This window comes from Tetranychus urticae, chromosome 3, assembly GCF_039701765.1.
Source record: "Tetranychus urticae isolate SD_2017Ah chromosome 3, NJAU_TeUrti_SD_1.0, whole genome shotgun sequence".
In the NCBI taxonomy this organism is placed as follows: Eukaryota; Metazoa; Arthropoda; class Arachnida; order Trombidiformes; family Tetranychidae; genus Tetranychus; species Tetranychus urticae.
Window position 1 is genome coordinate 11,112,174 of NC_142960.1, and position 25,693 is coordinate 11,137,866.

The 25,693-nt window shown below is 32.6% G+C and overlaps 5 protein-coding genes and 1 long non-coding RNA gene across 10 annotated transcripts; 3 read left to right on the top strand and 3 right to left on the bottom strand.

Moving 5' to 3' along the window:
• The first annotated feature begins 1,205 nt into the window (after positions 1 to 1,205).
• On the top strand, positions 1,206 to 4,500 carry LOC112539602 (high-affinity choline transporter 1-like). Its single transcript, XM_089268729.1, has 3 exons — positions 1,206 to 1,833; positions 2,650 to 2,861; positions 2,938 to 4,500. Exons 1-3 carry the CDS (start codon positions 1,221 to 1,223, stop codon positions 3,700 to 3,702), a joined length of 1,590 nt encoding a protein of 529 aa, XP_089124855.1. The 5' UTR covers positions 1,206 to 1,220; the 3' UTR covers positions 3,703 to 4,500.
• Positions 4,501 to 4,930: 430 nt separating this feature from the next.
• LOC107369416 (uncharacterized) lies at positions 4,931 to 5,925 on the top strand. Its single transcript, XR_001570311.3, has 2 exons — positions 4,931 to 5,178; positions 5,260 to 5,925. It is a non-coding gene; the product is annotated as an uncharacterized LOC107369416 (long non-coding RNA).
• A 1,512-nt stretch (positions 5,926 to 7,437) lies between these two features.
• LOC107369565 (uncharacterized) lies at positions 7,438 to 10,623 on the top strand. The gene is made up of 3 exons (XM_015937528.3): positions 7,438 to 7,991; positions 10,017 to 10,126; positions 10,198 to 10,623. Exons 1-3 carry the CDS (start codon positions 7,706 to 7,708, stop codon positions 10,465 to 10,467), a joined length of 666 nt encoding a protein of 221 aa, XP_015793014.3. The 5' UTR covers positions 7,438 to 7,705; the 3' UTR covers positions 10,468 to 10,623.
• Sec22 (vesicle-trafficking protein SEC22) lies at positions 10,553 to 11,804 on the bottom strand. Its single transcript, XM_015937529.3, has 4 exons — positions 11,675 to 11,804; positions 11,453 to 11,562; positions 11,054 to 11,361; positions 10,553 to 10,819 (listed from the first exon to the last, which is right to left on the bottom strand). The coding sequence occupies exons 1-4, from the start codon at positions 11,747 to 11,749 to the stop codon at positions 10,671 to 10,673; spliced, it is 642 nt and encodes a 213-aa protein (XP_015793015.1). The 5' UTR covers positions 11,750 to 11,804; the 3' UTR covers positions 10,553 to 10,670.
• Positions 11,805 to 13,422: 1,618 nt separating this feature from the next.
• On the bottom strand, positions 13,423 to 16,182 carry LOC107369512 (myotubularin-related protein 9). 5 transcript variants are annotated; one of them, XM_089269256.1, is made up of 10 exons: positions 16,142 to 16,182; positions 15,749 to 15,985; positions 15,274 to 15,585; positions 15,084 to 15,212; positions 14,867 to 15,023; positions 14,698 to 14,802; positions 14,495 to 14,620; positions 13,905 to 14,404; positions 13,706 to 13,833; positions 13,423 to 13,632 (listed from the first exon to the last, which is right to left on the bottom strand). In XM_089269256.1, exons 2-10 carry the CDS (start codon positions 15,893 to 15,895, stop codon positions 13,599 to 13,601), a joined length of 1,638 nt encoding a protein of 545 aa, XP_089125382.1. In that variant the 5' UTR covers positions 15,896 to 15,985; positions 16,142 to 16,182; the 3' UTR covers positions 13,423 to 13,598. The 5 variants fall into 5 exon arrangements, with proteins under 5 accessions (XP_089125382.1, XP_015792960.1, XP_015792961.1 ...); XM_015937474.3 differs by having other exon boundaries at positions 13,905 to 14,407; XM_015937475.3 differs by having other exon boundaries at positions 16,137 to 16,182.
• Positions 16,183 to 16,746: 564 nt separating this feature from the next.
• On the bottom strand, positions 16,747 to 18,424 carry LOC107369514 (dnaJ homolog subfamily B member 4). The gene is made up of 3 exons (XM_015937476.3): positions 17,970 to 18,424; positions 17,351 to 17,828; positions 16,747 to 17,137 (listed from the first exon to the last, which is right to left on the bottom strand). Exons 1-3 carry the CDS (start codon positions 18,320 to 18,322, stop codon positions 16,910 to 16,912), a joined length of 1,059 nt encoding a protein of 352 aa, XP_015792962.1. The 5' UTR covers positions 18,323 to 18,424; the 3' UTR covers positions 16,747 to 16,909.
• Positions 18,425 to 25,693: the final 7,269 nt, after the last annotated feature.

A 25,693-nucleotide genomic window follows, 5' to 3' on the forward strand; every position in this document is an offset into this window, starting at 1 on the left:
ATCTTAAATGCTTGAATGTCTCAATGTGTAATATCCCATAATGCAAACTAATGTTTGGTCGAAGATTGATGATTATAAACACTACCGTTCTCGAAATATCGAGGTTCAAAGTTTTTAGGTAAAAGGCCAAAATCCTGAGATCTGTTCTCAAACTGTTACAACTAATCAATCCATAATGTGAGTCCACTATTTTTATACACAAATAATAAGTTTAAGCTCATTTTCTTTTATGGTCACAGACAGTGATCGGTTTAGCTGAAAATCGAACAGATCTGTTTTACAGGAAAATAAAAGTGCTATTATTCAAAATAAGTGCATTTACTCGTTAGCCATCAAAATTTTCATCAGGAGAAGTAAGTTTCAAGTAAAAATCTGGTCACACAACTTTACAAAAGGCGATCGAAGTTCCAACTTTGACCTCGATTTTCTTGAAAACTGTCTATCAGATGAAATATATAATAGTACCTATGGACTCAGTTTTCATTTCCCTACAAACCCACCAAGTTTCAACTCTTTACGCAAATGTTCGAGCCTTTGGCATTACTCTTTGCATTTGACTTGAACGTTTAACCAGAAAATTGCTTTATTTACTAAACTATGAGTTAAGATGAGTTTTTTTTTGTTTAATAATCTGTTTCTCATGCATTTAAAACCCAGGAATCATGACCCAAAGACGTTTATGGAAAGTTATTGAGCTAAATTGAGTTATTAATTAGTAGAGAAGCAAATTAGTGAATGAATGATGACTGTAAGTGATGCCATTCTCGAAATATCGAAGCTCAAAGTTTTTGAGTAAATGGCCAAAATAAAAGAAACTGTTCATAAACTGAAAAAAATACTTAACCCAAGATTTGTACCAACAATTTTTAATGTGCAAATAATAAGTTTCAACTCGATAACTTTAAAAATCAAAGGCAGAGATCGGTTTGTCTAAAAATCGAACTAATCGGTTTTGCAGAAACCCAAAAGTTTTATTTCCCAAAATAAATACATTTTCACGTTAGCCATCAAAAGTTATGTCTTTAAAATGAGTTTAATGAAAAAATTTGCTTCCATTATGGTACTAAAGGCGATCGAAGTTTTCACTTTTGACTCGCTTTTTCTCAACAACTTTTCATCAGAAATATTTTTGCATGGTATTAATAGACTCAGATTTTATATCCTTATAAACTAACAAAGTCTAAATTTGAAAGAAATTGATTTTCATCAGTTTTTGTAAGATGTCTAATTGCTTTTTGCCTTTTTACAGGAGGATTTTTTTTGCAACCAAAATGCGGGAACAAGGATATGTAACCATGTTGGATCTTTTTCAAGAGATTCTTGGAGGACGAATGGGTGGCCTTTTGTTTTTAACTGCACTTTGTGGTGAAATATTCTGGTCAGCGGCTATTTTAGCTGCACTCGGGGCCACTGTTTCTGTTATCATTGACATGGACAACGACACATCAATAATTTTATCAGCTATCATTGCAATCATTTATACACTTTTTGGTGGCCTCTATTCTGTCGCTTACACTGACGTTATCCAGCTTTTCTGTATTTTTATTGGACTCTGGTTGTGTATTCCCTTTAGCCTTAATCATCCTGCAGTGAAAAGTTTTTCCCCTGAAATCCATGATTGGTTTGGTGACCTTCCAGCCAGACAATTTGGTCGATATCTTGATTATGCTCTTCTCTTAATACTGGGCGGTGTTCCTTGGCAAGTTTACTTCCAACGAGTTCTTTCCTCGAGGTCCGCTTTCAAGGCAAAAATGCTTTCATATGTAGCAGCTTTTGGTTGCATTGTTATGGCCATTCCTTCGATGATAATTGGTGCAGTTGCAAGAGTTACAGGTAAATTGCTAGTCACACTAATAAGTGGATGACTTTATTTAGACAATTTTTTCAATAGTTTTCATAGTCTGGTGAAAATTTTGGGTTGATCCTAATCTGCAAAACAAACAATGTTTCATGGTCCAAGTTAATGCTTTTTTTTTGCTAATTGCACCTTCTTGAAGACAAAAAAGTAAGACAATCGTCTTGAACTTAATTACAACCAATAAATGAGCATGTAAATATTATAAGTCAAACTTTGCTAAGCTTTGCTAAGGTAAAAATTAGCTATTACTTCCATGTTTGCATGGAAAAACCAAGAATTAAACAAAATTTTCTTTTCATATTTTTTTTGTCATTTCATCATTTGATATCATTCATGTTAGGATCTTGTTTTTGACTCAATTAAATTCACTTAAATTGATAAAAAGCATGTTTTAGTGTGTAATTCATCTCAGAGTTGATGAAGCTAGCGCAAAAAAGGTTTTAAGTTGGACTTTAATCATTGTTTGTATTGCAGGTTAAGACTATACCTTTTAGAAACCCTTGCTTTTTGGAGTTTGTCCTATTAGCACAGAGGTGTTGAAAGTAACATTTCTTGCTTACTGGAGACCATTGTCTCTCATTTAGGAAACTGGTTCAGGTCGAGTGAAATCATTGTAAAATTGTCCGAGAAAAATTATGCTTTTAGCTGTTATCGAATTGTTGCTATTATTATTTATATCGTTATATTGTATATTTTATTGTATATTATTGTCATCTTTTTGATAATTTTTTATTTTTTCGTCAATTATCTGATGTGTTTATTTCGTTTTTTTTATCTTGTCCATTTAATAGTATGGGAAGAGACAGATTTTAAGCGTCCTTTGGACGATTCCCATACTTCATTAGTTTTACCAATGGTATTGCAATATTTAACTCCTCCGTTTGTACAATTTGTTGGCCTTGGAGCTGTAAGTGCAGCAGTTATGTCTTCTTCCGATTCATCTCTTCTCAGTGCATCATCAATGTTTGCCCGAAATGTTTATAAACTTATGATCAGATCAAATGTAAGTAAATTTTTATTCATTTTCCTACACTAACCACCTTAAATTAATTTGTAATCATTTTTTCATTTTCCGATAGGCATCTGAACACGAAGTAGTTTGGGTTATGAGAGTTTCAATAATTGTTGTTGGTGCCATTGCCACAACTATGGCACTCTATGTCAAATCAATTTATGGTCTTTGGTACCTTTCATCAGATATTGTTTACGTTGTTCTATTTCCTCAATTAGTTTGCGTTGTTTATTTTAAACGTCACTGCAACACTTATGGGTCCTTAGCAGCGTATGTTCTTGGGTTCCTGCTTCGTGCTCTTGGCGGTGAAAAAACTATCGGTATTCCTCCACTAATTAAATATCCCTTTTACTCGGAAAGTGATGGTCAACTCTTCCCATTTCGTACTTTTGCCATGCTAACATCTTTTGGTACTTTATTGGGTGTCTCCACCTTGACCAAACATCTATTCGAGAAAAATATTCTACCTGCTAAGTATGACTTTTTTCATTGTGTGATCAACATACCTGAAGATGCTGTGGTTGTTGGTGAACCCCAAGAAGGTGAATTATCAGTTCTCAATTTATCAATTGCAAAAAAGTACCAACTATCAGAAGCTAATGGTCGAATCAATCCAGGACTTTCAACTGATTATGAAGAGGAAGAAACAAAAGCAAAAAGTTATGGAGGAATAGGTAAACTAGTTGCTAGGCCTGGATTTGAAGATAAGTTTAGTTCATTTAATGATGATAGACCATCGATTCGACGAGATAGTTATAAAAGACTCGTAGAAAGACCATCACCAATATCAGGACCTAAACAAGATTTAACTACCCAAGTTTCCAAACTTTAAATAATATTTTTAAGGGCTCAAACCAACCAAAGACTATTGCCATGTTACGTAAATTAAGAGCTAACCATAAGAGAAACAAAATATTTCATAGAAGGATAAAAATTTCAACTAAAACCAATGCAATGGATTATCAATTAAACTTAATGGTTGTGATTCAAAAATGGGAACCAAATTCCCGAATTACCTGGCTCCCAGATAATTTCAAGTCATTTCAAGTAAACATATTAATCAATGGATACCAGAAATTTTGGTGATAATATTTCGATCAACAAAGCTAAACGAAATACTCAAAGGTTGTGAAAAAAATAAGAGAAATCTTCTGTTTTCAATGTTGAAACTAATATTACTGTTAGAATCGATTGTTTGAAATTAAGAGTCAAATGGCGAAAATGTAGTTTTAACTAATCTTCATAAAGGTTTAATTTTGGTCAAAACAATATAATACTTTAGGCATAATAGGATAATGCCTAGGCGAAATGATCAAATAGAGTTTCAAATGAGTAAAATGCTTAGATCTATGAATATAAAAGGTTTATGAGATTTTGAAATAAGTTATTTTTCTGAATTCTATCTATACAAGTGAAAGGGCAAAATAAGTTCAGAATTGGTTGTTGATTTCCATAGGAAGGGGAAAATGCTGTGAACAGTTGATGCTGCTTAGTTTAGCCGGATAAGAATGATTGTAAAAATTATTACAAATGGTGATAATAATAGTAAAATTGTGAAAACAACAATCAACTGATTGCTGTATTAAAATCCATTGTATTATATTTTGTCTCTTTGTCTTTTGTTAAAGTATTACCTTTTAATTTTTTGTTCCCAATTTATGTTAAATTTTAATGTTGAATTGATTTGTGAATCGGACACATTTTTGTTTTTAAATTATTATTTATTGTTTACTCTGAGTGAGTTGATTAACATAAAAAATCAATTATATCAGTATTGACATAAACCCTCATCAAATCAATAAGGTTTTAATAATTAAGGTTGTGACTAAATCATTCTTATGTTAAACAACAGTGAAAAATAAATTTAATGTAATAAAATGATCTCTCATTGAAAAAACATGCTAATTTGATTTTATAATGATGCTTAAAGGTCAAGTATTATTACAATTAATAAATGAAAGTTGAATTGTTTGAAAATCATTGAATTAAATGAGGCGCGCTTTTCCCATCCATTTTCATTGGCTTGTCCTCTGTATCGGTGCACATTGAATACAATGAGCTAATAAAAACAACTTAAATGAAGTGTATTTATTTATTGTCATATTTAGATATTTAACTGTGCGTGGCTAAGTGTGGCCCTTTATTGATTATGATTATGATTATGGTTCGTCTGTTGACTAGCAATCAACCCTCCAGCTATATTAACACAGTGGTAAAAAGGACAAGAAACGATGACGATGGTCGACAGTGAAAGGAGAGGTAAACAGAGACAGAAGGGGCGAGCGAGCCAACCATTATTTATTGAAGGGTAAAGGCGACTTATCTTTATGGACTTGAAACGATTACCTTAATAACCTTTTACCTTTTACCTTCTACCTTTTTATTTTAGTTTGAATAAATAAAATGGAGTTTTACAATGGGTAAAGGGTCAAGCAAGAGATGTCAAGCCAGAAAAGGACAAAAACAGGAAAATTTAAATCTAACTGGACTAAAAAAAGGCCGCATGAGTGAAACTGAGCATTCCGTCTAAGCTTGCAAACTAAATTTTAAATTGTCAGTCACTCATGATAATATAGTAATAATTAACTTATAATCTTAGTTTCACTCTTCTGTCTTTTCTTTATTTTGCCCTTTCAACGTTTTGACTCTGTAAAAAGGGTTACCAATAGACGCCAACAGGTTAAAGTTAACATGGATCTGTTAAGAGCAATTTACGGTAAAATGTCTAAAAGTTGATTGTGATAACATAGATTCAGTAACAGCAACTTGTGACTGTACGAAAATTTGACCTGAACAAAGTACTATTAACATTGTTTTAACTCGCTTCTCTTAATAGTGTCACTTTTTGTTTATGGTTTGAACAATGCTGGAAAACAAAAATTTATCCCCAATCGAGTTAATGTTTGTTACCTGTAAATTAACTAGATGAACCTTTTATTTTCAACAGCAAAAATGACTTCAAAGATGACTGGTGAGATAACATGCTACTCAGACCTTTGTCAACCCAATTCCAATCTCGACTCTTGTAATAAAAATACAAAGTAATCAACTAAAATTTGTTAAACTTGAGTTACATGTGTTTACATATTGACATTAGTTAAATGTAACCCCTGTTTGAATATTGATTGGCGATTAAATTAATCAGAATACAGTTGAAATGAAATAAAGTTAAATGAAAAAAGCAAAATTTGAATGACAAGAAAAAAAAGCGATGTAAATCAGGAAAGCAAAGAAGAAGAAGAGAAAGAAAAACGAAGCCAAAGGATTGAATAATTGTGTTGTTTTGAGTCAGGAAATGAATGTAATAAAAGGTAAATTTGTTGTAATTTGTGTAATTTGTGTAAATTGTGTAAATTTGGGATAAATTAACCAACTAAAGTAAATTAGTAATGTAAGGTAAAAGTAAATTGTTAACAGATGAAAGCCTAAAGGAAATTGATAACGAGTTGAAGTGAAAAATAAATGGAAACGCTAAGATACTCACCATTACCATTAATATTATCATTCATCATCTTCATCTCCATATTGATCATCATTATATTTCATTTATATAATGATGAACAAGTGATGATGTGATGATTAACTGTAAAAAGTTTAACTTTAGATCAACTGTGAGCATAGGGAAAGTGCAATATTTTATGCAAATCCAATTGATTACCATTATTATTTAACTTCTCCCACAATTACCATCTTCAACAACATCATCATCTACATCTTCATCTTCCCTTGAAACATCCCTGTTCAATACAGCCGCACTTTCAATAGCATTTCATCTTCAATTTACTTTTAAGCCTACAATTTACAGTCAATTGAAAGCGGATTGTGGTTTTAATGTTAACGGTTAAGGGAATGATAAGTTTGCTTTCACTGTAGCATTAGATGATTATCACACGTTATTAAATTAACATTTTGTTTATCACTTTGTTATTGGGTTGAACTGGTGTTGAAGCAAGTAAACCTGAAAAAAGGTTGCTAATATAATATATAGATTGATGGATAAATATAAATAAGATGTTGATCAAATTGTTGTTGGATGGTTCATCTTGCTGCATTATTATAGTGAAAAGTGGTTTAGTTAATTTACTTTTGATAATCCAGTGAAGTAGTTGATAACAATGTATTCCTTCATTCCCTGTCCGTGTATCATGATTGACCAATGTGGGAGGTTCAAATTGATTTAAACCCATTAACAGTCTACAGTTAGTTCATTATATTAACCACTTTTACTGTTGGTTGAAGGGTCAACAAAGTGGTTTTGTTCACCTTTAAATCGGAAATGATCGGAAATGGTTTTTACTGGCCATTCCATGAGCATTTTTCACCTAATGAATCAATTTGATGGTTTGATTGACCGGTAATCTGTCAATCTGTGTAATACTGTAATCAGTAATGAGTTATTATAATTCATTGAGTCTCAGTTAACCCAAGTATAGGCTGAGTAGGTTGAGTTCAAATGGCATTACAGTTAAGCGAAATTGGGAAATGGGAGGAACTCGACTCTTCTTATTGGTTACAGTTGCTCTTCATCTTCTTCTTTCTTCTCTTTTCTTCACTTTTCTTCATCTTCTTTCTTGTTTATCATCTTATTTATCTTCTTCTCTCTTATTCTGTTCTCGCCATCCTTTTTAGCCCAATTTTCCTCATATTTTTGTTTCTCAGTTTTGTTTTGTTTTTGATTGACAGACATCGACTTGATCTTCATCTTCAGATCATCTTTGCCATCGTCACCATCATCATCACCCAGTCACCTTTGACCCTTTCCTTTTATTCAGTTTACTTTGATTCACCTTTGGATTAAATTGACTGTCGATGGTCAAAAGGATAAACTTGTTATTATGCTTATTACCAATTTGGATTTAGTGACCACAGATTTGAGGAAGAGCAATAACAGTAATCATAAAAGTTCATCAATGTCCACTGAGTCCAGATCACCGGGAGGAACACCTCTTGTTAATAGCAACTCTAGCAACACCAACAATACCAACAACTCTAGTAAATCAGATTCATTAGCGAATAGACCATCAACTGATTTTTCAATTGATGCAATTATGGGCCGATCTAACAATTATTCAATTCAACAACAGCTCAAGATTATGGATTATCATCACTATCATGGTAAAGGTAAGAATTCAAAAATTTATAGTTATAAAAGCAATTAATTTATGCAGCCACTGAAATTGATTTGCAAACATTTGCCATATCTTAAGCACATATTGAGATAGATCAAAATAAAGTAAAACTGAAAACAAGTCAACTAAAGGTGACTTCTATCAAATCTCAATTCATTGAATCGAGATATAAAGGTGCAATGTCTCACCACGACATAGATTCCATCAACGACATATTCAGATTTTAATATGAACCTTTTTATCTCGATTCGACGAATTGAGATTTGAGATGGAAGTCACCTTAAATTGAATAAAATGTAACCGCGAAAGCAATCCTCAGCTCGACTCATTAATCGAGTCAATTTTCTTGTCAAATATTCAGTTGAAAATTCATCAATACCAGTTAACTTTTCAAACTTTTCAAAAAAAGATTTCAACTCAATTTCCGTGACTGTTAGCCATAATCTAATGATTGGTCAAAGATGATTGTAGTTGCTATCATTCTTGAAATATTGATGTTCAAAGTTTCTAGACCAATGGCCAAAATCAAGAGTCGATAAATTGAAAAAAGTTCAATCTTTGATTTGTTACAACAACAGTTAATGCATTGTAATGTTTAGATGTTTTTGTTTTAGCTACTTTGAAGTGTTTTTAAGCTTTAGCTCTAATGGGTTTAGTTGTTGCGGGCCTAAACCACAGCGACAAAAGTATCAAAGTTTTAATGTTAATCTTGGAGACTTTACAGTCCATTATGTAGGCCACTTTATAAAAAACACACTTTAGCTAAAAATTTAATCTCGATTGGATAACTTTTGCTTTAAATAATCTGTTCACTTCTTACAAGCAAAACAAGGGATTAGTCGGCTTTTGGCCTTGCATATGTCAAAGGTGAAGCTGTTGCAAAATGTTACATTGAAAGGCAAATAAAAAACGGAAAAGGCTATTGAAAATGCCTTTTTTCACATTCAAGTTATAATATTGAATTTAAGAGTAACTCAATTATATTTGTTCAATTGTTCAACACTGTTATTTTTTATCATTCCAATTGTTACCAATTGTATCTACATTAAGAAGAAGCTCATTTTCACTCCCTGAATCCCTTAATTTTACTCCCACTTTCATCTAAATTGTAAAATCTCAGCTTTTTCCTGCTTCTTCTTTCGTATGTTAATCATAATAAGAAACATTGAATCTTTTTTATTATCACTTTCCAGTAGTTAATATATTAATACATTTGTTAATGCCTTAAAATGTGTGTAACAACGTGTGGTCCAGGCCATTATTTAGTTCATGTTTTTTTAGTTACATCCAAATGATACATCCAATTTGTAAAGCTTTAAGCAACTTTTAGCTTACCAGCATTTGCACAAATATTATTGTTAACACAACTCAATTTCAATTGTTATTCAATGAGAAAGTGATTGAAAGGAAAGTAGCAAAAAAATCGAATCTCATTTGTTGAACAATCAAAAAGTGAATATCAAGTGTTGTATAAATATTGAATATTTTTCATATTGTTTGATTCACTTTTTTGCTAACAATTTTGCATTTCCTAATAGACTCATCATTAGTATCGTTTACATTTATTAAGACATTATTATCATTTATTGGTAATAATATTGTTGTTAATGGAATCAAACTCGGTGAAATGTTATCTGTACTTTATTATGCTTATATTATGATTATATTTATTAATCTATTCAATGGTGCTACTTGAGCTTTATATTATTTCTGTGTGCTGTCGCTTGTTGAATAATAATAAACATCTTGAGACAAGTTGAACTACATCTTGTTAGGCCGAGAAAAAAGCCCATTTATCAAGGTTGGTCTACCTTACAATTGGTTATTCAATTGATTAAGATTGACTATGATCAATAACAAAAGGTAGACCATTCAGTTTCTTTTTTGGTCAAAAAGTGAAGTGAATCGCTTGCTTATTCACTTGGATCGATTGCGAATCATTGACTCTATTAGTAATGGCCTTATTGTTGAAAACTATGCGATAATAATCATAATAACTATTTTTTTTCATTTGTAGATTTTATAAAGCGAGACGAAGAGCAAAGTTACGATGAAGAAGAGGAAATTGATGAGAAGCATAACAGCAAGGCTAAAAGGGCACGACGGAAAAGGACACAATTTAGTCAGGTATGTTAACTAAGGTGTTTAAATTATGGTAATGAAAATAATTTTACTAATTTTAATATCATTTTTTAAAGGACCAATTGGTTTATTTGGAGGGACTTTTTTGTGTTTGCCAATATCTCACTGTTGCTGAGAGGAGTAAGGTGGCTAAAGATTTATGCTTGTCTGAAACTCAGGTTAAAACGTGGTTCCAGAATCGACGGACCAAATCAAAAAGACAACGAAATACAATCCCGGAAAGCTCGATTCGTCAACATCAACATCAGCAGCACGAATATCAACCTTTTAGTGCCCTCATGGTCACTCCAAGGAATGGTTTCACATTTCCTTCCAGTCTCAATTGAATAAGTAAAAATCTGTTTGCTCATAAGATGGGTTTGCTGATTATACTAAACACAACGTTTTCCAGTTGCCAGTTTTGAAATCCAATCAACATTTTAACTTATTTATTCAATTTATCAGAATTTCTTGTAAAAAAACATCAACTCGACAAAGAATTATCTCATTATCTCACAAAAATATTTTTTAATAGATGATTACAACTAGCTCATAAAACCCAGAAATATAATATAACTACGGTAAAAATAACACCCACTGCGGCAACTTTGGCATATTTTGACCTCAAATTTAATTGGTGCGCATCCTTTTTATATTTTGCAGACATCAACGACAGGTTACTTGCTTTATTGTCCAAATCTATAAACAAAAGAAAATTGAATGTTACAAGTTTAGCTTGAAGATGAGGCTTTATCTGAGATTTATAGCCAGAAGACACCAAATCATCACTCCAGTTGAAAACCTCACCATATGAGAAACACTGTTACCCTTAGAATCATCTCTAACAGCGAATTTAACGAAGTTAAAGGCACTAAGGAGTTTAGAAACTTTAAGGCTCGAGTTTAAAACAAAAGTTCAAACCAAATAACTAACCTGATATAGCTACACCTCTATGCAAGACATCTTCAATATTCTGAACCATTATTTTCTGAACATCCTGCAATTCATTGTTTAATTGAGAAAGATTTCTTCTTGCTCGGGCATCCATGAATGATCTTTTAGCTTTCTGAATGTAAGTGTCAAATTCAATAAAACAGTAAGGACGCGTAGCACTTGAAATTTTGGGTCCATATTGATTAATAAATTCATTTTGAAGATCCTCCAAATAACTAAAAGCGAGTCTTTTAGAGAAAGACTTTTCACATAAAACTAGGTAGCAGACTCCATTTTCAATTGAATAACTGGAATGAGGAAAGAATATGAAAAGAATTAGAAAATGGTTCTATAACAGGAATATTCAATTTATTTAACTGAGTCGCTGGAGTTACTCACTGAAATAGGTAATTGCCGGTTTCAAGGGACATTTGCTTTGGTGACTCAAAGTTTAATTTGCGGAATAACATTTTAGCCTGGTTTTGATAATCGACCACATTCCTTCCCATCTGTAAAAATTAAAAAATAAACGTAAATTAATTGAATGAGCCATACAAACAAATATTATGTCAAGTAATCTTACAAACATGTGATGCAACCAGATAAACAAAGAATACTAACCTGACGATCATCTTGGACTGATGCTGCCAGTGGTAGACCATCAGATACACGGGCTATCATTGTCATGAGCACCATTTTGATCAAACGTAATTAAAAGAAAACAAACAATCAAGCGAGTTGACGTGTAAGATTGTCTTACTGTATGTTGTCAGCTCAACAAGCGTCAAGATAGGATCTAAGATTCAGATATTTTTATCAGATACTTATATCGATACCAATTTGATGAAGTGTTGTGGAAAAATTGATTTAAAAAAAGTTGTTTTGTTGTTAGTTGCAGTAAATTAACATTTGGTTCAATTTATCGACGAGTTTAATTGATTGATTATTAAATGAACTGAGTTTATTGAATTTTACACCCTTTCAATAGACAAATCAGTTTTACATTTCGAGAAACAGAAGGCAGATGGAGCTCTATTGTGGTCGCAAGGTGATCGGTAAATCCACAGACTTATAAGTTCTTAATTGCATTTCACAGGTAAGAAATCTTAAGCGTCAGTAATCATTTAAAGTCTGGGTCTGGACTAAACTCGATTTTCTGGTGCAGACTGTCAGTACTAGGACAAGTGAAGCTGTCAAACAATTGAACATTTTTATCTTGAAAAATGTTTCGTTGGGAATATTTTTACAAACAAAATTGATAGAATCAGAAAATGTCAACAATTCAGTTGATTGTCAGTGAAGGATTTTGGGAATAATGATTGTATTATCGTATCGTATCGCGAAGATTTCACATTTACTCAAGACTATCTTCAGATGAGTTCTGATATTTTGCTTTTTCTGATGCTTTTGCTTGAATGGCCAAGATGGACGAATTAATTTACATCGCCAATGAATAGTGGCTTTTTTATGTCTATCAAGCTGGACATGAAGTCACATCATCTCTTGTTTGTTCTGAGAGACTGCAAGATTCGGATTTTGTAAAAATTTTGCAATTAAATTGATCATCTAACTTTCCTCAAGCTTTAATATTATTAGGTTGTCCGCTAACCGACGACCCATTTTTGAATTGACCTCTAGAGTGAACAAATGGCCCTGTCTATGTGGTTTTGTATTATTTGGTAGGTGAAAGTCAAACACAAAATTCTAAAAAAAATTTTGTGCAAAAATCAGTGATTTTGTTTATTAAATTTAAACTAATAGCAAAAATGACCAAATTTGATTTCGCTAAAAAATGAAGGAGAGAAAAAAAATCCCATGTATTTTATGACTTTTTTTGACTTGCACAGAAATTGTGAAAATTTGTCATGCAAATTAATTTAACTAGATCACTAATTTTTTCAAAATTTTTTTGTCAGAATTCTAGTTTAACTTTTCAATTATCGAATAATACCAATAACTTACAAAAAAAGCCATCCGTTCACCCTAGAGGTCAATTCAAAAATGGGTCGTCGGTTGCCGGACAACCTAATACATGTGAGATGCTCTCGTGAACAATATGATGCATTATTGTACGTTGATCTTTTCGTAAAGAATAGTTATTGTGAATAATTAAGGGAAACCTTTACTGATTTAGAAATAATTGAAAATCATATTGAAACTACTTATTTGCTATTTAAAAACCGAATATGTGAGTCTTCAATTTCCATAATCCTTTAATAAGTTGGAGGAATACTCATATTTTTAAACTTATTTGTTTTTAATTTGATCATTCTTTGATTCTTTCGAGGTAATAGCCATTAAGGAACACAGTATCTTTAATCGTTTGAATGATTTTGTTTAAACTTATGATTAAGTGAGTAGATAAAGTATTACTCAAAAATTCGAATTTATTTGCTCGTCATGAACGAACTTGATTTGAAAAATAAGTATTAAGAAGCAATAACAATAGAAAAACATTTGATATCAATAACTTAAATAGAGTGATGTTTACAATAAATGTCAATTTAAACGTTGATTTCGAAATGTGAGTTAAGATCATCAATAATCATCGATTGGCAATCGCAAGTTGCAAAAGTTGTCTGTAGGAAAAAGAATAAAATGAAATTAGCAAATACTCTAATAATTTAAATTAATAAGTTGGTTTATAATTACGTTCTGAGTTTAGCAGCTTTGCTTTTCATTTCTTTTTCGTAATCTTTGAGATCAGAAATCGCATTATAAATTTCATGACGAAAACCTTGAGGAATGGACCATCTTAGATACATAGCTTCCCATAAGACCTGAAATACAGAAAATTAGTTATTGTGATGTGATGATATCATTCTGAAAATAGTGGGAAAGAATTGCTTACAATGCTTTGTGGAGCAACAGAAGGCCATATAACCGCCGAGTTTGGTTCATAAGCAGGATTAAGATATTCACAAATCTTGTCAGGACGGTTGATGTAGGACCAAAGTGAAACAGTTTTCTTTGATATTTCCAAAGATTTTCTCTGTTTGACACAATTCTCCAAAAACGTCCCAAATGGCGATGCATAAGCATGTTCAAATAACATTATCAAAAATTTTTCATTGAATTCAAATGAGCAAGGAAATTGATGATAAATTTGGTAAACACAATCTAGAAAAACCAGAAATATGGGACTCTGCTCACGAGTTCGTGACGATGGAATTGTGTAAGCTCCATGTTTACATCTAGTAGCGAATGGATGTCCACTTTGAAGCCATTCACGCTCGATAAGAGCTTCGAATCCATGAACTGTCCGACAATCTTGGTCCAAAATGACTTGAGCTAATGAGCATACTTGCAAAGTTGAATCCATCCCTTCAGAGCCATGTACCAGAACAGACGCTTCTTAAAATACGAAGATAATACAATGAACATACATTCATTAACATAAATGATATCATTTGAAATTATTGATAAATTGTAGTTGCCAACCTTCCTGGTCAATGCACTGAGCCACCAGACAAGCACACATTAGAACATCTTTAATATGACTCAACCATCCACAAGATTCCAGACGAGAAAGAAACTTATCCATTGAACTCGAAGTTTCATTGCACACTGAAAATGAAAATTTAAAATCATTTAGGTTCAAAGCAAATGCAAAACACTTCAAAATAAAATTTAACTGCACTAACATTCTATTAATTTGCTTAAAGAGTCCAAAAGAGACGAGTGACGATCAATAGGTTTATGAACTCTCCTCCACAATGGATAATGTACTTCAGGCTCAAAACCTCCCCCTGAATAGAAAAGAAAAAAGTTGGTAAATTCTTGTGTAGAAATTTTTTGTTGAAATGACAGTACCTTTGCTTCTCGCAAGTTGAGCTAGATTCTGTGTCCGAGTTTCAATGATGTATCCTCTTTTTTGTGATCCCAAAACTGTGTTTATCAATTTCTCATCTTCTTTGCATCTTTTTGAACTTGTTCCCACCATGGGTTGGCCACTTCTCATAATGGCTGCCTGAAGTAAGAAATTATTAGCTATAAAACTGAAGAAGGTAACATGAAAAATCCTCATTACCTTATTGCTTTTATGAAGATAACTGAGAACAGGGAATCTACCAAGACATCTAAAAGCAGCTATTCCAATTATTGTTTCATCGTTTATTGATTTGGGAACAATTACTGCTTCAGGGTATGATGGACATATCTAGAGAAATTTATGAATTTGAGATGAAGTTTTCTTGCTAAATATTATACTTTGAACTAACCGTAAAATTTTTGTTAACATAACTGATTCTCCAAGCGTCAGAATACATCATTATCTTTGAAAATTCTTTCTCAATCTGGAATGCAAACCAGCCATCCTCAACGATTTCAAAGTTACATGGATAGTAGAAGGGATAAAGCAATCGAGGATCATCCAAGTTGGATAAACAATCAATTGAGTTAGCAACATTGTTAAACTCGTCTTGGCCTCTAATGTCTAGCTGAATGATCTGAAAGTCTTTGCACTTTAGAGTAATACTTCCACCGGTCGGAGTAGCTTTCCTTTCAACAGCATCAACGATAGAATGAAGAAGCTAAAGAAACAATGGAAGAAAAATGAGCAAAATTGGAAACATCAATAACTCTTGCAAGCTGAGTCAGAGTTAGTAACTGTCAGTATATTGAACCGGTAAAGCATTAACATGATATTCACATATTGTAAACCAGATTTTATGGCGATAAAAATGATGAACATACCCAAAGCTCATCACCATCGTTTTTTCTAGATGAAACCAACAGTTGATGACTTGTTATACATAAAGCACACTCAATAGGCTCACAGAAGGGTCTATGCAGGATAACATTTTCAAGTTTGGTTGTTTTGATTAGCTCAGCAAACTCCATTAAATGTTCGATGATAAGTGTTTTATTGAGTGTATTAACCAGGTAGAGGTTCAAGTGATGCTAATCATCCAAACTAAATTGAAATTATCACTGTCGATGAAAAGAAATTTAATAAATTATTTTTGTTTAAAGGACAACAACCAAAGAAGAATATACATATGGCAAGAAAATGGAAGAAAATAGTGAGAGGTATCACTTTTACTAGATAAAAACATTAATACAGAATGAAATAATCTCTTACCTTACCAAAACATACAATTATAGTTGCTGGATGGTCTATATTTTTAATTCATCTATTAAATTGATAAATAGAGCACATGTGATTAAGGTTAACGCCTTTAATACTTGAGGTTACAAAATACAAGGTAACTGAAGTTGATAACAGATTGTAGCATAACAGAGGGTCTACCAGTCTGTGTATGTGTTAGGTTCTGGTGAGTAAGTCAATTCAGCATAACATTACCATTTTTTTCCTAGTTAAGGCTTTTCAATTTCTCCCTTTTTATCTGCTAAGTCAATCAGCTAATTAATTAAAACTATACGTGTAAGCTATTCAGTCTATATTGCTGGAATTTTCTTGGGAATTGTTTCATGCAATATCTCACCTTTACTCTTTTAATGTCAATCAAAATCGTTTTTCTCATCGGAAGGAAACCCTTTTTATCTAATAATAATTTACTTTTAATATTTATTTCAATATCCGTAAATAGAAACTCTTTGTATGATGAATAATGTTAAAAATTTAAAATTGTTTCACCTTGATCAATAAAATTTTAAAATGGAACAAATCATTCCTTAATATAGAGAACTATCTAGAAATAAAATAAAAATAAGAGCACAAACACAGAAAATTATAATGAAATTGATGATTTTATTTGATGATAAAGAGAAATGACAATGTAATGATGTTTATGATATAATTTTAAATTTTATGATGCATTTTATGAACATGAGTTTTAACAACGTAAATTAATCAGTTCAGTTTTTTGTATAGTAAGATAAAATTGATAATCATCACAAGAGATTACTCCAAAGCAGTTGTTTTGTAGATTCACTAAGATTCTCCGGGAATTTAATATCAAACCCTATTATCAAATCACCCCTACGATTTGGTTCTTTAGGATATGGTAAACCTTGACCAGACAGTCTTCGAGTAGTTTTTGGGTTAACAATATCCGTTAATTTGAGATCAACTTTGGTGCCGAGTAATGTTGGTACTTTAATAGAAGTTCCGCATAAAGCCTGTGAAATAAAAAAGATAAGGTTGAATTTAGTATTTGATTCAGTTTAAATGAGCACGCAATATTTAGAGAGTGAGCAAGAATAAGTGACGAAAGAGGGGAAAAGGATATAGGGGATGAGGGAGAGTGGATATACAACTGAAGAAAGTTCGGGAAACTCTCAATGAGATTCTTCCAGTAACAGAAAATTAGATTTAAAAAATAGTATACTTACTTCTCTAAGGGAAATTTTGGCGGTATACTTAATATCTGCTCCTTCTCTTTTAAATAATGGATGGGGTTTATCTCTTATAATAAATACAATATCTGCAGGAATGCTATTCATTTTTTGGTCTCCTTCCCTTTGGAAAGTTATCTTTGTACCAGCTTTCCATCCTGGTTTAATATTAACACTTAAAATTTTATCTTCTTGTCTGTAAGATTTACCATCAGGACTGATGACTTTACGTGTAATTTTCATTCGTTTGGTAGTTCCTTTAAGTAATTCTTCAAGAGTTACATATAAATCGTGTTCAACAGGAGGATCTTGTTCAGGGGGACGACGTCTATTTACACCGGATGTTCCTCCATTAGTGAAGGATTGAGTTCTGAAACCGTTACCTCCGCATTGAGTTTGTCTAAACATTCCACCAGGGAAACCATTAGAACCATCAATGTCCATCATATCATCATGACCTCCCAATCCTCCCATTCTGTAAAAATAAGACACGAAAAAAAGAAATCCATGAGTATTGTGAAATGAAAAAAATCGATAGAAGGAAACCTATCCAGAAGAGCTGAGATAGTAAAGAATTTAAAAGTAAAATCAAGGTTGATTAAATAGATCAACTTACCCGAATAATACTTCAAAAGGATTGGAGGCACCGAAAAATTGTTCAAACGTCGCCCTTGGATCTCCAGTATAAACATAAGAGAAGCCAGAGCCGTTAGGCATTCCATCTGGACCACCAGGCGTACCAGCACCATTTTTCAAACCTTCTTCGCCAACCATATCGTAAAGCTTCCTTTTTTCTTTGTCAGATAGAACATCGTAGGCTTCAGCGATCTCTTTGAACTTCTCTTCGGCTCCGGCCGCTTTATTCTTGTCCGGATGATATTTAAGGGCCATCTTTTTGTAAGCCTTTTTGATATCATCGTCGTTTGCATCTTTGGATATTCCTAAAATTTTGTAATAATCTTTTCCCATTATGAAAAATGTAGATCACAAATCACAAACAAACAGTAAACTAATTTGACGTAAACAATAATATTTTACTGATTAATGCAATAAAATTTCATCAATGTTCAATTCTTGACTGAAGAGTCCTGAAAGGTTACCAATTTATATATAGAGGGCGCAAATTTTCCAGAATTTTCTGGATGTTCTGGAAAATTCAAGAAGTAAATAAAGTTGAGCTTGCTCGACATGCTGCAAGAGGTCGCTGTGAGAAAAGTTAAAAAAGGTTTTCATTGTAAACATTATAAAAGCCTTTCAACTTTACAATTATGATTTGTACTGTGATATGATATTCTTCAATTTTGGAGCAAAGCAATAATAGTTCGGGTTTAACCTGGAGATTCAAAGAATGATTATGGTAACACTTCAACTAATAGAATAATTACAGTGAAGTTAAGACAGTGAGTACCAGTAATGCGACTCACTTGTAACAAAAACTACTTTTGAGCTAATATTTTCTAATTAGTCAATGGTTATTTCAAAAATCTAATTGGCTTTGATGACGACCTTCTCGAGAATAGATATCCCGGTGAAAAATTATAAGAGTTTCTAATTTTAAATCAGTGTTGAAAAACCCCAAACCATGATGATCACATTTACAGAAAAATTGAATGTAAACAATTCATGTGAGGGGTCGTATAAAAATTTAGTCGTAATACCAAGATTTGCCTTTTTCAATGAAACTGGTAAAAAGAGTGTATTTTGTCAAGTTCACAATGCAGAAATGGGTTCACTTAATAAGATTACAAAATGGATCTATGTTGAGAATCCGACAAAAAGGTGAAAATGAACTTTGAGCATCTCATGGACACGTTTTGTAGTAACCAGAAAACGTCTGCAACGTAAGAAGACGCAGGTTCAACCTGCTACCAATAGTTCTATTATAATTAGTGTACAATGGTTGAAAATGACGACAAGTATCCATAGCTCACATTATAATAATCTTCATAATCGACCTACTTTTAGATTAAGCTGGTTAAATAAAAGAGCGCTTTATCTTTACTTGATCTCGTTCGCGTTCTTGGCTGCTGTTTGTTTTGATAACCAGGTAGGGACTTCAATAACCTTGTTACTTTCACTAAACAAGAGTAATTTACTCACTCAACAGGCTAGACAATTCATGTAACCAAAATACCATGTAATTGTATGATTTGGTGATGGGATTCTGGTAAAAAATAGACTGTCCTTGATACCTTAGACACTGTCTCTAAAAACCTAAGCTGAATGTATGAAAAAATACATAATCGTAGTTGAAAGTGTGCCTAAAACAATAAAGATACAAAATCAAGATCAAAATTGGATGCTTTCGTCGTTTCATTGAATGACTTTGATTATTAAATTTTTTTATAAACGTAAAACATATTCAATGAGTTATACCGTTCTTAATTGAGTTTCCTGGTTTAATTTATCATCTTTTAGTTCAAGTGTTTATTGCAAATTATAAGGTAAGAAAGTCATTGGGAACTACAATATAAAAAGTGTTCTAGTGTTATTAGTTAACTAAATCAAAATTTTGAAGGAAAATGTTAAATAATTTGGGTAAAAAATTAGATAAAATGTAGAGAGGTAAACAATCAATTACCAGCTCGTCGTCGCAGATCATCTCGGATGATCATCAGGCCATTGAGTTGATGTCCGACCAACCAGTTTAAATAAAGTGTAAAGCTGGTCTCAACTCATTCAGCAATCAATCTTCAATTTGTTTTCGCAGTTGATCTCGGATGACCATCAGCATCTCTGAGTTGGTGTTTGACCATTCAGTTTCCTCTCGTGCAACGATCGGGCGATTCCTAGTACGCAATAATTCATGAGCCAGCGGTTCATTTTGAGTGAATTTCAACCAATTGGCCTTGAAAGCCACATCAGTTGCGTGTTTTTCCCATTTACCTATGTTATTTTTGAAGTCTTCATCAGGCACAAAACCATCTATAGTAGGATTCTTGGAGACTCTCACCATTTCGGCCCATTCAGGTCCACTCAAAACTCCGGCCCTTAGACTTTTATAGTAGTTTTGAGCCGAGTCGTAGGTTTTATCTGTAGTTATCTGGTTTGGAGATCGGTAGGCATAATCAAGAGGATGGCCCGCGTCAATGTATTTAATCTTAGCATCATGGTCAATATCCAAAGTCTTGTAGTACTGATGCAATGAATCTGCGGTCACTCGAGATGATGACTTACCAGGCTTGCTCATTTTTAACTGTTTAAGTTGTTGTTCAAATATTAAGTTGATAAAAACAGGTATCTTGTCAAGTTGACAATTAATGAATAGGTTCACAAATAAATAAGATTACAAGAATAGTTGAGTTGATGTTAATAGTCCAAAAACCCAGTTGAAAATGAACTTTTCAATTTTCGTTGAGTCTTTTATCTCACTAACAGAGTGAGCACTTGACTCCTTCCATCAACATGTTAGTAATGGTTAGGAAGTGAAGGGAGGTTTCAAGGCCTTGATGATGTAAGGGAGACACTCACTCACTTCTGGTTCAATATTGTTACTTTGTTGCTTCATATTGTGAAGTTCATAATGCAAGCTGTAAGCCATAAGTGTACAATGTTGCCAAGTTTAACATGAAGAAGCAAACATCAAAAGTGCAATAAAATTTTAACAGCAAAAGTGAATTAGTTTGTCTTCATAATTTGACTGCAAGCTACTCATTTTGAATGAATTTCAACCAATCTTAAAGATCAAATCAGTGCTACGCTTATCCCATCTATCTTCGTTAGTGCTAGTGTTTTTGGACACCATTAAATTAGTTTCTAGGATTCTCAATAAGTTTTCCACTTTCGCCTTCTTCAGCTCCAAATAAACTAATTTCAATTCATTTTGATCATCACCGCTAATGAGTTCACCAATGATTAAAATAATGATTATTGTCTCGAATAGTAGATTGAGACATAGCGCCAGTATTAAAATACTAATATAAATATTCATCTTCTATCAGGTTAAAGTTTTGGACACATAAATATTGATAAAATTTTCCAGTTTATTCAACAATTTGATATAATCAACTGATTTTGCTCTGGATACACATTTTCCATGTACATTAACCGTCAGACAGAAAAACGAATAATTCACTTTTCGTTAACTCATAATTACGTTTCTCGGACACCTTGACCAAAGCTACTACAGAAAAATTAAGATTAAAATCGTAATGAAATGATATACAATTTGATAGCAATTTACTACTTACACTAAATGAAGTCATTATGCCTCAAATATAAAACAGAATTTTATAATAATTTGCTGAAATGTGAAGACCAAAAAGTGGCAGTTAAAGCACTTGTCGCGAATGTATACGTAAAATCTGTTACATAAGATTCAGCGATAATTAGTTAGTTAAACTGGGAACTTTTCATTAATAATTTACTTGCTTTATTAATAAACTTTATTGAACTTTAGTGTTGACAACAAAAATGTGAAATGTTGTTCAATTTCAGTAAAACATTCAAGTTAATGAAGACCTTTAATTCTGTCGTTGTCGTCTTAGATCTTCACGGATGATCATCAGGATCTTTGCCGTGATAACTGGCCAGTCTTTCTCCCCTGTAGCTGTCCTTGGACAGACAATAAACTTTCTTTCAGTTTCCAGTAGTTTGTCAGCAAAATGTCCATTCTGCCAGAATTTGAGCCAATTACACTTAAAGGCCAAATCAACATCAATTGTGTACCATTCATCTGCTTTATTCACAAAGTTGTCGGTGTCCACCTTACCAGCTGGAAAAGGGTTAGAAGAAAGTCGCACTCGCTCTTCCTCTTCAGGTCCACTCAACAATCCGCGTCTCTTACTTTGATAAAGATATTGAGCAGAGTCGTAGGTTAGTACTTTAAGGCGACGTGTTTCATAGTCAAATCCTAAGGTACTTATCTGATTTTTAGTTTTATAGTTATGATTTAACATCGATGTTTCTTGAATGTTGAATATGTCGGATTTTTCGATGTTCAATTTACTAAACAATTCATTTAGCGAACCTTCATCAAAGCACACTGTTGAAATATCGGACAAGTCCATCATGGGCACAGAGCAACAATTTTGTAAATTATTGATTTATCAAAGATTTGCTTTTTAAGTAAGAACGAAATACAATAAATTGACAATACAATTGACAATATATAATGAATTCATTAACAAAGGGTTTATATTTGCTTTGCTTAGTGAAAGGTGTTTATGAGAACTGCCTCAAATAATAAAAAGGGTTAAAACATCTGCCGATCTAATGAAAGTCTTGCAAAAATTCATCTACGTTCAAATTTATTTGCCGATTTCTTGCATAGATCACAAAAATATGATCATGTAGAATGAATTATTATTCACCTGCCTATCAGGTGAAATTTTGGACGAAAAAATATTGATAAACTTTTTTAATTTGTTCAACAATTTGATAAAATCAATGATTTTGCTCTGGATACACTGCATTTTCAATGTACATTAACCGCGAGACATACAGTATTTTTCGTTTGAAAAAGCGCACTTTTCCAAACGAAAAATACTGTAAAAGAGCGTTTTATCTTTTACTTGATCTCGTTCGCGTTCTTGTCTGCTGTTTGTTTTGATAATCAGGTAGGAACTCCAATAACCTTGTTACTTTCACTAAACAAGAGTAAGTTACTCACTCAACAGGCTAGACAATTCATGTAACCAAAATACCATGTAATTGTATGATTGAGTAATGGGATTCTGGTTTAAAAACAGATTGTCCTTGATACCTTAGACACTGTCTCTAAAAACCTACGTTTATGCATGAAAAAAAATCATAATCTCATTAATCGCAGTTAAAAATCAAAAATGAATGCTTGCGTTGAGTGACATTGATTATTAAATGTTTGTATACCGTAAAACATATTAAATGAGTTATACCGTTCTTAATTGAGTTTTCTGGTTTAATTTGTCATCTTTTAGTTCAAGTGTTTATTGCAAATTATAAGGTAAGAAAGTCATTGGGAACTACAATATAAAAAGTGTCTTAGGGTTATTAGTTAACTAAATCAAAATTTTGAAGGAAAAATGTTAAATAATTTGGGTAAAAAATTAGATAAAATGTAGAGAGGTAAGTAATCAATTACCAGCTCGTCGTCGCAGATCATCTCGGATGATCATCAGGCCATTGAGTTGAGGTCTGACCAACCAATTTAAATAGAGTGTAAAGCTGATCTCAACTCATCCGGCAATCAATTCAAATCAGTCAGCTTGTTTTCGCAGTTGATCTCGAATGACCATCAGCATCTCTGAATTAGTTTCTGACCATTCAGTTCCTTCTCTTGCAACGATAGGGCGATTCCCAGTAGACAATAATTTTTGAGCCAAATCTTTATTTTGCTCGAATTTCAACAAATTGGACTTGTAAGCAACATCAACTTTGTGGTCGTTCCATTTACTTATGTTATTTCTGAAGTCTTCATCAGGCACAAAACCATCTATGGTAGGATTCTTGGAGACTCTCGCCATTTCGGCCCATTCAGGTCCACTCAAAACTCCGGCCCTTTCACTTTTATAGTAGTTTTGAGCCGAGCCGTAGGCTTTATCTGTAGTTATCTGGTTTGGTGATTGGTAGGCATAATCAAGAGGATGGCCAGCGTCAATGTATTTTACCTTTGCTTCATTATCAATATCCAAAGTCTTGTAGTTCTGATGCAATGCATCTCTGGTCATGGAAAAAGATGACTTACCAGGATTGCTCATTTTTAAACTGTTTAAGTTGTTATTCAAAATATTAAGTTGGTTTAAACAGGTATTTTGTCAAGTGCACAATAAAGAAATAGGTTCACAAATCAATAAGATTACAAGAATAGTTGAGAGTTGAGTTGCTGTTGATGTTGATAGTCCAAAAACCAAGATGAAAATGAACTTTTCAATTACTTTTTTTACTCTTTTATACCACTGAAATAGTGAACACTTGACTCCTCTCATCAACTAGTTAGTAATGGTTAGGAGATGAGGGGAAGTGGAAATGGTTAATGGTTAGGGTTGATGATGTAAGGAAGAGACTCACTCACTTCTGGTTAAAATTTGTTACTTTGTTGCTTCGTATTGCAAGTGTTGAACCAGGATTGTACAATGTTGCCAAGTTCAACATGAAGAAGCAAACATCAAAAGTATAATAAAATTTTATGATAGCAGCAAAAGTGAATAAATGTTTCTTCAACTGACAATATTTCTATCGCAAGATACTAATTTTGTGTGCATTTCAACTATTGTTAAAGACCAAATCAGTGCTACGCTTCTCTCATCGATCTTCGTTAGTGCTAGTGTTTTTGGACACCATTAAATTAGTTTCTAGGATTCTCAATAAGTTTTCCACTTTCGCCTTCTTCAGCTCCAAATATACTAATTTCAATTCACTTTGATCATCACCGCTAATGAGTTCATCGCAGATTAAAAGAATGATTATTGTCTGGATACACAATGTACATTAACCGTGAGACAGAAAAAACGTATAATTCACTGTTCATTAACTCATGTTTACGTTTCTCGAACACCGCGACCAAAAAAAACGATAAAATTAAGATTAAAATCGCAATGAAATAGATATACAATTTGAAGCAATTTACTACTAAACTAACAACAATAAATGAAATCATCATGCATCAAATATAAAAACACGATCCATTGCTCATCTAACCAACGCTTGAGGGAAGCCATAGACTCGCTAGAAAGTAAGAAACGTCGCAATGTTGATGGGTCAACATCACGACATTGTTGAAAGATATCACAGTATCCATTATAATTATTACAAGATAACCCAGGTTTAGAGTCAGATACACTAAGCGCGTAAGAAGGAAATGGTATGAAATATTCAACTTATTGATAGATACAATGTATAAAATAAGATTAAATAATTTTTTGAATTTTATAATAATTTGCTGAAATACGAAGACTGAAAATTGGTAGATAAATCACTTGCCTCCGTAAAATCTGTTTAACAAGAATCGACGATAATATTATAATATGTTAAACTGGAAACTTTTCATTAATAATTCCCTTGTTTTATTAATAAACTTTACCGAACTTTAGTGTTACAAAAAAAAGTGTAAAATGTTGGTTAATGTCAGTAAGACATTCAAGCTAATCCAGACCTTTAATTTTGTCGCTCAGCTTTTCGTCTTAGATCTTCACGGATGATCATCAGAATCTTTGCCGTGATAACTGGCCAGTCTTTACCCACTGTATCAGCACTTTGAAGGACATCATTCTCCGTTGTAGTTGTCCCTGGACAGACAATAAATTTTCTACCAGTTCGCAGCAGTTCATCAGCAAAATGTTTATTCTGCCTGAATTTCATCCAATTACACTTAAAGGCCAAATCAATATCATTTGTATACCATTCATCTGCTCTATTCACGAA